General features: G+C 40.0%; 1 protein-coding gene across 1 annotated transcript in view; it reads left to right on the top strand.

The window, feature by feature from the left end:
• The window catches only part of LOC139753478 (ribosome biogenesis protein BMS1 homolog), a 71,213-nt gene extending 60,176 nt beyond the window's left edge, over positions 1-11,037 (top strand). The window contains exons 17-21 of the mRNA XM_071670036.1: positions 4,681-4,803; positions 5,874-6,018; positions 8,173-8,348; positions 8,475-8,627; positions 10,742-11,037. Of these exons, the coding sequence (XP_071526137.1) occupies positions 4,681-4,803; positions 5,874-6,018; positions 8,173-8,348; positions 8,475-8,627; positions 10,742-10,942 (798 nt within the window). The 3' untranslated portion in view covers positions 10,943-11,037. The remainder of the gene's footprint in view (positions 1-4,680; positions 4,804-5,873; positions 6,019-8,172; positions 8,349-8,474; positions 8,628-10,741) is intronic.
• The last annotated feature ends 253 nt before the right edge of the window (positions 11,038-11,290 follow it).

Consider the following 11,290-nt stretch of genomic DNA (forward strand, 5'->3'; position numbering starts at 1 on the left):
AGATCATGAGAGGCAAGTGTTTTGGGAGCAGCTGAATGAGTGTGTTAGTGGTTTTGATGCACGAGACCGGGTTATAGTGATGGGTGATTTGAATGCAAAGGTGAGTAATGTGGCAGTTGAGGGAATAATTGGTATACATGGGGTGTTCAGTGTTGTAAATGGAAATGGTGAAGAGCTTGTAGATTTATGTGCTGAAAAAGGACTGATGATTGGGAATACCTGGTTTAAAAAGCGAGATATACATAAGTACACTTATGTAAGTAGGAGAGATGGCCAGAGAGCGTTATTGGATTACGTGTTAATTGACAGGCGTGCGAAAGAGAGACTTTTGGATGTTAATGTGCTGAGAGGTGCAACTGGAGGGATGTCTGATCATTATCTTGTGGAGGCTAAGGTGAAGATTTGTATGGGTTTTCAGAAAAGAAGAGTGAATGTTGGGGTGAAGAAGGTGGTGAGAGTAAGTGAGCTTGGGAAGGAGACCTGTGTGAGGAAGTACCAGGAGAGACTGTGTACAGAATGGAAAAAGGTGAGAACAATGGAAGTAAGGGGAGTGGGGGAGGAATGGGATGTATTTAGGGAGTCAGTGATGGATTGCGCAAAAGATGCTTGTGGCATGAGAAGAGTGGGAGGTGGGTTGATTAGAAAGGGTAGTGAGTGGTGGGATGAAGAAGTAAGAGTATTAGTGAAAGAGAAGAGAGAGGCATTTGGACGATTTTTGCAGGGAAAAAATGCAATTGAGTGGGAGATGTATAAAAGAAAGAGACAGGAGGTCAAGAGAAAGGTGCAAGAGGTGAAAAAAAGGGCAAATGAGAGTTGGGGTGAGAGAGTGTCATTAAATTTTAGGGAGAATAAAAAGATGTTCTGGAAGGAGGTAAATAAAGTGCGTAAGACAAGGGAGCAAATGGGAACTTTAGTGAAGGGCGCAAATGGGGAGGTGATAACAAGTAGTGGTGATGTGGGAAGGAGATGGAGTGAGTATTTTGAAGGTTTGTTGAATGTGTCTGATGATAGAGTCGCAGATATAGGGTGTTTTGGTCGAGGTGGTGTGCAAAGTGAGAGGGTTAGGGAAAACGATTTGGTAAACAGAGAAGAGGTAGTGAAAGCTTTGCGGAAGATGAAAGCCGGCAAGGCAGCAGGCTTGGATGGTATTGCAGTGGAATTTATTAAAAAAGGGGGTGACTGTATTGTTGACTGGTTGGTAAGGTTATTTAATGTATGTATGACTCATGGTGAGGTGCCTGAGGATTGGAGGAATGCGTGCATAGTGTCATTGTGCAAAGGAAAAGGGGATAAGAGTGAGTGCTCAAATTACAGAGGTATAAGTTTGTTGAGTATTCCTGGTAAATTGTATGGGAGGGTATTGATTGAGAGGGTGAAGGCATGTACAGAGCATCAGATTGGGGAAGAGCAGTGTGGTTTCAGAAGTGGTAGAGGATGTGTGGATCAGGTGTTTGCTTTGAAGAATGTATGTGAGAAATACTTAGAAAAGCAAATGGATTTGTATGTAGCATTTATGGATCTGGAGAAGGCATATGATAGAGTTGATAGAGATGCTCTGTGGAAGGTATTAAGAATATATGGTGTGGGAGGAAAGTTGTTAGAAGCAGTGAAAAGTTTTTATCGAGGATGTAAGGCATGTGTACGTGTAGGAAGAGAGGAAAGTGATTGGTTCTCAGTGAATGTAGGTTTGCGGCAGGGGTGTGTGATGTCTCCATGGTTGTTTAATTTGTTTATGGATGGGGTTGTTAGGGAGGTAAAGGCAAGAGTTTTGGAAAGAGGGGCAAGTATGAAGTCTGTTGGGGATGAGAGAGCTTGGGAAGTGAGTCAGTTGTTGTTCGCTGATGATACAGCGCTGGTGGCTGATTCATGTGAGAAACTGCAGAAGCTGGTGACGGAGTTTGGTAAAGTGTGTGGAAGAAGAAAGTTAAGAGTAAATGTGAATAGGAGCAAGGTCATTAGGTACAGTAGGGTTGAGGGTCAAGTAAATTGGGAGGTGAGTTTGAATGGAGAAAAACTGGAGGAAGTGAAGTGTTTTAGATATCTGGGAGTGGATCTGGCAGCGGATGGAACCACGGAAGCAGAATTGGACCATAGGGTGGGGGAGGGGGCGAAAATTCTGGGAGCCTTGAAGAATGTGTGGAAGTCGAGAACATTATCTCGGAAAGCAAAAATGGGTATGTTTGAAGGAATAGTGGTTCCAACAATGTTGTATGGTTGCGAGGCGTGGGCTATGGATAGAGTTGTGCGCAGGAGGATGGATGTGCTGGAAATGAGATGTCTGAGGACAATGTGTGGTGTGAGGTGGTTTGATCGAGTAAGTAACGTAAGGGTGAGAGAGATGTGTGGAAATAAAAAGAGCGTGGTTGAGAGAGCAGAAGAGGGTGTTTTGAAATGGTTTGGGCACATGGAGAGAATGAGTGAGGAAAGGTTGACCAAGAAGATATATGTGTCGGAGGTGGAGGGAACGAGGAGAAGAGGGAGACCAAATTGGAGGTGGAAAGATGGAGTGAAAAAGATTTTGTGTGATCGGGGCCTGAACTTGCAGGAGGGTGAAAGGAGGGCAAGGAATAGAGTGAATTGGAGCAATGTGGTATACCGGGGTTGACGTGCTGTCAGTGGATTGAATCAAGACATGTGAAGCGTCTGGGGTAAACCATGGAAAGCTGTGTAGGTATGTATATGTGCGTGTGTGGACGTATGTATATACATGTGTATGGGGGGGGGTTGGGCCATTTCTTTCGTCTGTTTCCTTGCGCTACCTCGCAAACGCGGGAGACAGCGACAAAGTATAAAAAAAAAAAAAAAATATATATATATATACATGTGTGTGTGTGTGTTTGTGTTAGAGGATGTGTGGATCAGGTGTTTGCTTTGAAGAATGTATGTGAGAAATACTTAGAAAAGCAAATGGATTTGTATGTAGCATTTATGGATCTGGAGAAGGCATATGATAGAGTTGATAGAGATGCTCTGTGGAAGGTATTAAGAATATATGGTGTGGGAGGAAAGTTGTTAGAAGCAGTGAAAAGTTTTTATCGAGGATGTAAGGCATGTGTACGTGTAGGAAGAGAGGAAAGTGATTGGTTCTCAGTGAATGTAGGTTTGCGGCAGGGGTGTGTGATGTCTCCATGGTTGTTTGATTTGTTTATGGATGGGGTTGTTAGGGAGGTGAATGCAAGAGTTTTGGAAAGAGGGGCAAGTATGAAGTCTGTTGGGGATGAGAGAGCTTGGGAAGTGAGTCAGTTGTTGTTCGCTGATGATACAGCGCTGGTGGCTGATTCATGTGAGAAACTGCAGAAGCTGGTGACTGAGTTTGGTAAAGTGTGTGAAAGAAGAAAGTTAAGAGTAAATGTGAATAAGAGCAAGGTTATTAGGTACAGTAGGGTTGAGGGTCAAGTCAATTGGGAGGTGAGTTTGAATGGAGAAAAACTGGAGGAAGTGAAGTGTTTTAGATATCTGGGAGTGGATCTGTCAGCGGATGGAACCATGGAAGCGGAAGTGGATCATAGGGTGGGGGAGGGGGCGAAAATTTTGGGAGCCTTGAAAAATGTGTGGAAGTCGAGAACATTATCCCGGAAAGCAAAAATGGGTATGTTTGAAGGAATAGTGGTTCCAACAATGTTGTATGGTTGCGAGGCGTGGGCTATGGATAGAGTTGTGCGCAGGAGGATGGATGTGCTGGAAATGAGATGTTTGAGGACAGTGTGTGGTGTGAGGTGGTTTGATCGAGTAAGTAACGTAAGGGTAAGAGAGATGTGTGGAAATAAAAAGAGCGTGGTTGAGAGAGCAGAAGAGGGTGTTTTGAAATGGTTTGGGCACATGGAGAGAATGAGTGAGGAAAGATTGACCAAGAGGATATATGTGTCGGAGGTGGAGGGAACGAGGAGAAGAGGGAGACCAAATTGGAGGTGGAAAGATGGAGTGAAAAGGATTTTGTGTGATCGGGGCCTGAACATGCAGGAGGGTGAAAGGAGGGCAAGAAATAGAGTGAATTGGAGCGATGTGGTATACAGGGGTTGACGTGCTGTCAGTGGATTGAATCAAGGCATGTGAAGCGTCCGGGGTAAACCATGGAAAGCTGTGTAGGTATGTATATTTGCGTGTGTGGACGTGTGTATGTACATGTGTATGGGGGGGGTTGGGCCATTTCTTTCGTCTGTTTCCTTGCGCTACCTCGCAAACGCAGGAGACAGCGACAAAGTATAAAAAAAAAAAAAAAAAAAAAAAAAAAAAAAATATGTAACTCTGTATAGATTATGTGCTATGCTGCCTGGGCAGTGCAGAACTTACATACTATCTTCCACAGCATATTGATAGTTACTGACCATTCAAGTTGAATGAAATATGGGGAAAGGGTGTGGCAACATTGTTTGAGAGGCTAGTAATTGTTTCCTGAGTACGGCACTATTTACTGCATCTGAGATATTTGAAAGCCTGAGACCATACGCAGTATACCTGCAGTCAGTGTCTAGAGGCATCCCACACCATATATAGCACAACATTTTCAGTAAGATGCTGCTAGAATTTTATTGTTTTTTCATCTTCTTGACTGTAATATCTCATACCATGTATTTTACCATCTTCTTCTGGTAGGGCATCTCATCTTTCATTTTAGACCTTATTGTTTGCCCTCAATATTTTTGTTGTTGATATTTAATGCGTAAGATTTTTATGTTTCAGCCTAACTTCCGCATTGCTGCAAATGGTGTGGTTTTGGAGACTGACAAAAGTTGCAAGATAGTAAAGAAACTCAAATTGTTGGGTGCCCCAGAAAAAATCCTAAGAAAGACAGCTTTCATTAAGGTACGTACAACTGATAGGTTTTTGTAATCTTCCTAGGTTATGACTTATATATTTAGTAATCTTTGCAAAGTTGTGACTCTTAATGTCTAACTTATCCTTCATCAGACACATCAAGATATATGAAACAGGTTGCAATAGCTTGGCTTTATTGGTTCTCGGTTTTAATCATTGTAATTATGTTGTGTAATGCAATGAAACCACAGCTCCCTATCCACATCCTGGCCCCATAGCCCTTTTCATGGTTTACCCTGGACATTTCACATGCCCAGATTCAGTCCATTGGCCATGTTGACCATACTACATACAATTTACTCTATTTCATGCATGCCTTTCATATATCTATATGTATTTATTATATTTTGTACTTTTTTGCCTTTTCCTACACCAGTGAGAATAGACAAAGAATGGCCTAATTTGCTCACATCAATTCTTTAACAGTGATGTATGATGCACTAAAAGCTGAGTCTTCTATCCACAACCAGGCCCACAGACCTTTCCATGGTTTCCTTTAACCACTCTATATACCTTGGTTCATGTAGTTAACTGCACATTGCTCCATATTGCTGTTTTTCATGCACACTTTACAACCATCCTGCATGTTCAGTGTCGACATCTCAAAGAATCTTTTAATCCATCTTTCCACCTCCTTGGTTTCCCCCATTTTCCTTGTACCCCTTGTCCCCTTCACTTTTGAGGGTTTTTGTCCTTTTAGTCATCCTCTGAACACTCCTAAACCACTCAGCCTCGTAACCCATTCAGTTGATTTAATATGAAGCCAGAACATCCAGGTTTTTCTCATGTAACATAACACTTATCTCCCTCCTTTTTTATCCTGATTACAGCCACACATTCAGATAATCCTGTGTAGGCCTTTGAGGAAAAGTCTTGCTTGGTTTCTGCCTTTGTTCATACTTTTTGGAAGATGATTTGCAAGAGAAGGATTTCCAGCTCCACCATTCCATTCATTCTTAGTTGCCTTAAGTGACATGCAAGAGAGAAGAAATTTCATTATTACTGATAGTGTTTTAGAATAATTGAATTAAAGCATACCCATTTCTTGTATTTTCCAGGATATGTTTCATACAGAGACTGAAATAGCCAAATTTGAAGGAGCTAAAATTCAGACACAGTCTGGTGTACGTGGAATTATTAAAAGGGCCAAAGGGCATGAGGGATTGTTCCGTGCTACATTTGAGGATGTTATAAAAATGAGTGGTAAGTCTATAGCTGCACATGTATGGTGGAGTAACCGCATTTTTTAATCTCTATTACAAAATTGTAAGAGACTTATCACTGTATATTTTGTAAGTCTGTACTTGTAAGTACATAAGCATTTTCTCCTGATTATGAGTGCTACCACAAAGTCTTCATAACAGGGTTAAGTTTGGTTAAATCTAAGTCATTAAATTTTTTTTCAGTTGAATATTCAATTAGAATTATAAACAAGTCATTGATGTCCTGTCATATTGATTTTACTAGACCTTCTGTATATTTGATTTTACCTTATTTTACGTATAGCCAGATCATCTCGGTAAGCTCTCCATGCATATTTCAAATTTCTTTTCACACCCTATGTCTTTCTTGCTTCTTTATTCTAATATTTCGTACTATAAATAGCAACTTACTCATTTCTGCTATTTACAAAATTTATATTTCCATGCCTCGGAAAGTTAAGGGCTTACATGATTTTATAGCATTTTTATGTAATGTGTACATATATCTTATGCACACACACCATATTAAGCTTCAAATTATTCCCTGAGGTGCCCTTGTCAGGACTCATTTATTTATATCTCAATGCTTCTTTAGATGTGATGACCAATTTCTGAGAAGCATAATCCTGATTTGGTCTTATGAATCTTGTGAATAGTTTATCAAACATTTCCTTATCCAGCATGTTCGGACCCCAATCACTTAGAATCTTTTTCACCTTATCCTCCCATCTCCAGTTTGATCTCCCCTTTCTCCTTATCCCCTCCACTTCTGACAAATATATCCAGTTGTCAACCTCTCCTCACTCATCTTTCTATTTGCCCAAATCATTACAGCACAACCTCTTCAGCTCTTTCAACCACACTCTTCTTATTACCACATCTCTTTCTTACCCTTTTTATTAGTTACTGGATCAAACTATCTTACACCATACATTGTCCCCAAACATTTGATTTCCAACATATCCACCCTCCTCCACACATCCTCATCTAATGCCCATGCCTTGAATCCATACAACATTGTTGGGACAACCGTAACCTCAAACATACCCATTTTCACCCTCTCAGATCATGACCTTTTCCACACATTCCTCAGTGCTCCCAGAACCTATGCACCCTCACCACATCTATGACTCACTTTTGCTTCAATGGTTCCATTTGTTTCCTTATCCAATCCCAGGCATCTAAAACGCTTCACTTCCTCCAGATTTTCTCCATTCAAATTCACACCCCATCTGACCTGTCCTTCTACCCTGGTAAACTTAATAACCTTACTTTTATTCACATTTGCTCTCAACTTCCTCCTCTCACATACTCTTGCAAACTCAGTCACCAACTTCAATTTCACGCTTGAATCTGCCATCAGTGCATTGTCATCAGCAGACATCAACTGACTCGCTTCCCAGGCCCCCTCACCACCTACAGACTGCGTACTTGCTCCTCTTCAAGATCTCCCTCATTACCCCGTTCATAAACAAATTAAGAGTAGAACTATAAACTTCACCATGTGAAAGAAACAAAGTAATTAATTTAGTAAGAACACCTTAGATTATTTCATAAGGGCACCAGCATAAAACTGAAGAAACTTATAATAATCACCAAGCAAAAGAAAAAAATTACTAGAAATAAGTATAGAAACTTCAAAAATAAAAAGACTAAACACATCTAAAAATGACTCCAGGTGAATTCAAGATTAAGAACTATGCAAATGTGCAAGGCAGCAGAGAAGAACAGTGATGAGCACTATGTTCTAGCTATGCGTCTTGGTAAAATCTCATTGTAAATACACTTTCACACTTGTACTTTTTTCAAATAGTATTTTTTTTTTCTTTTTAGCCTAGTCCATGAGATATCTCCATATTCTTGATATGTACATATAATCTTTCTTACACGTACATGACAGTCAGGCTAACATGCAAACATTTTAAGCAATAGTTTAAGATGTTGCTTCTCAGTTGCTTTTACAGTAATTGAATGTTAGGAACAAACCAAAGTGATTGGAGAAGAAGTTTCAGCATGTGTTACCTTTGTTATAAGAAATAGGATTTATGATATTGGTATAAAATTATGTCACATGAGAACTTCTTCTAGAATATTGTGTGTACATTTTTCTGTGGTTTTTATTTTAGTGTACATAAATTCTGTATTAACTTTTCAGATGTTGTGATTCTCAAAACGTGGGTGCCAGTGGAGATGGCTCAGTTTTGCTTCTCTGTTCGAACTCTCCTTTTGCCCCCCAATGAGAAAGCTGCTTGGCAAGGCATGAGAACTGTTGCACAAATAAAAAAGGATAAGGGAATAAAAAACTTAGCTAACCCTGATGCTTTATATACGGTAAGATAGTGTTGCAGTTTAAAGAAATTTCAGCTCTAACTACCTACTTATGCGTTAATTATATTGATAGTGTTTTATAAATTTGTGCATCCTTAGCTTTTCTCACATTCTCAATTTTTCTCACAGCCCATCACCACACGTCGTGAATACATTCCTCAGCCATTGCAAATTCCAAAGGAACTTCAGAAGTTATTACCATACAGTGAGAAGCCTAAGATTACTCCTAAAGGCAAGAAAGAGCAACGTGTTGTTGTTGTCAAGGATCCCCATGAGATTCAGGTAAGTATATGTTTTACTGAGCCTAGCCTAATGCTTACCTATCATTTCATTTGTTTTGATTAATGCTTGCTTTTCATGTGGGTAGTACAAGGAGAACAAGTGAAAAAAGGAATGAATATTTTGAAGGGCACTAATACGTATTTGATGATAGAATGAAAGGGTGTTTGAGATGAGGTGGTATGCACAGTGAGTCATAAGGAATAGTTTATTGAAAAGAGAGGTGGCAGTTAAAGCCTTGTATGAAATGGTATACATCTCAAGTATGGTAAAGTGGCAGGAGTGGACGAGATTGCAGTTGAGTTTCTCAAGAAAAGGGATGACAGTGTTGTTGATTGGTCAGTTAAGCTTTCCATTGTATTCATAGCACAAGGTAAGTTACTTGAAGGCAGTGGAACAAAAGTGAATTTATGAATTACAGAGGTATAATTTTGTTGAATACATAGTATGGTGTGTTTAAGAGTGGTGATTAAGAGGGTGGTAGCATGTTCACAGTATTAGATTAGGGATGAGCATAGTCGCTTCAGGAGTGGTAGAGGATGTGCACACCAGGTGTTTTCTTTGGAAAATATGTGGTAAATACTTGGAGAAGGACAAGGATTTGCATGTGGTACTAATGGATCTGGAGAAAGTGTATAATAGGGCTGACAGAGATGCCTTGTAGAAAGTGCTATGAATGTATGGTGTGGGAAGAATGATACTACAAATGTTTAACACCTGCACAAGGAAACATTAATACCTCCAGTACATCCTCATCTCCGTATACTTGGCACTCACTTCCCTGCAATAGCCTTAGACCCTTCCCATCCAAGCCTTTCCATAACCAGCCCCCAACCCAAAATGTAGAAATAAAAAGCTTGCTTCTGCTCACTCTACAACAACTAATAGGTCCTTCCTTCCCCAATAAACTCAGCATTGATGAGATACACCCTGAAATGACTAGACAAGCAGTAAACAATGCTTCCAACCCAGATTTAAGCATCGTTATTCCAGACATATGCCCATCAGAAACTTCATTCTTCAGCCATGTATATGTCACTCTTTCTCATCTGCATTCTCTGTACCATCTGTCCCTCTGGCATTACCAACCTATTCAACATGTGACTCAAGACTTCTCATGCATAAGATCCAACTTCCATGATAGACACAGAACATTTACTCCTCAGTTGTCCTGTGCTCACCCCATAAAGACAAACTAACATCACCACACTTTCAGACCTGTGGTTTTGCCTGATGGACTTGGCCAGCTTCCTGAACAGCAGAGGAGCCCCATAGAAGGGGATCTTAGGGCATATAGGCAAAAAGTACAGATATCTGGGAGTGGATTAAGCAGCAAATGGAACCATGGAAGCGGAAGTGAGTCACAGGGTGGGAAAGGGGCAAAGGTTCTGGGAGGGTTGAAGAATGTGTGGAAGGTGAGAACGTTATCTCAAAGAGCAAAAATGGGTATATTTGAAGGAATAGTGGTACCAACAATGTTATATGGTTGCAAGGCATGGGCTATAGATAGGGTTGTGTGTAGGAGGGTGGATGTGTTGGAAATGAAATGTTTGAGGACAATATGTGGTGTGAGGTGGTTTGATCGAGTAAGTAATGAAAGGGTAAGAGATATTGTCCTTAAACATTTAATTTCCAACACATTCACCCTCCTCCATACAACCCTATCCATAGCCCATGCCTCACAGCCATATATTATTATTGGAACTACTGTTCCTTCAAACATAGACTCCGAGATAACATTCTCTCCTTCCACACATTCTTCGTTGCTCCCAAAACCTTTGCCTCCTCCCCAACCCTGCGACTCACTTCTACTTCCATGGTTCCATTCGCTGCTAAGTCCACTCCCAGATATCTAAAACACTTCACTTCCTCCAATTTTTCTCCATTCAAACTTACATCGCAATTAACTTGTCCCTCAACCCTACTGAGCCTAATAAACTTGCTCTTATTCACATTTACTCTCAACTTTCTCCTTTCACACACTTTTCCATACTTAGTCACCAGTTTCTGCAGTTTCTCCCACGAATCAGCCACCACTAATATATTATTATTACACATTTTTTTCCATACATATTCGCCATTTAATAACTTTGCTGATCTGAAAATCATGTTTTCAGATGGCCAATTTCATGAAGAGATTAAAGGTATTGATGGAGGATAAAATAGAAAAAGAAGAGAGGGAAAAAGCAGAACGTAAGAAAAAATTCCAGGCAGATATAGAGGATCGTGAACGTATGCGACAATTTAGAGAGAAACGCAAGAAAGCAGCAGCATGTAGATTCAAGAGCAAAAAACAGGGAAAGAAAAGTGTTGTGTAATATTTTGTAAGTAACAGATTAGAAAAGCAGAAATATTGTAATATTTACATGTGTATGAGTGAAATGGGATATTACTAAGAATTGTAAAAGAAATACTGATCTTTCATTATGATACCTACTGTGCTTTTTCAGTTATACAGTTGAAAGGATCCTGTGGAATCTTCTCCAAACATTATAAGTCACAGTAAACTTTATACTTTCAGTAAAACCATGCACTGTGATTCCTCATTGTGTGGACTACTTTCATAGCTTCATCTCTTATTTCATACCATTTCATGCTTTCACAGTAAGTACTATTTCAAACCATTTCTTGTTTTCACAGTAAGTACTTAACTCGTCACACAACAT

This window comes from Panulirus ornatus, chromosome 14, assembly GCF_036320965.1.
Source record: "Panulirus ornatus isolate Po-2019 chromosome 14, ASM3632096v1, whole genome shotgun sequence".
Lineage (NCBI taxonomy): Eukaryota > Metazoa > Arthropoda > Malacostraca > Decapoda > Palinuridae > Panulirus > Panulirus ornatus.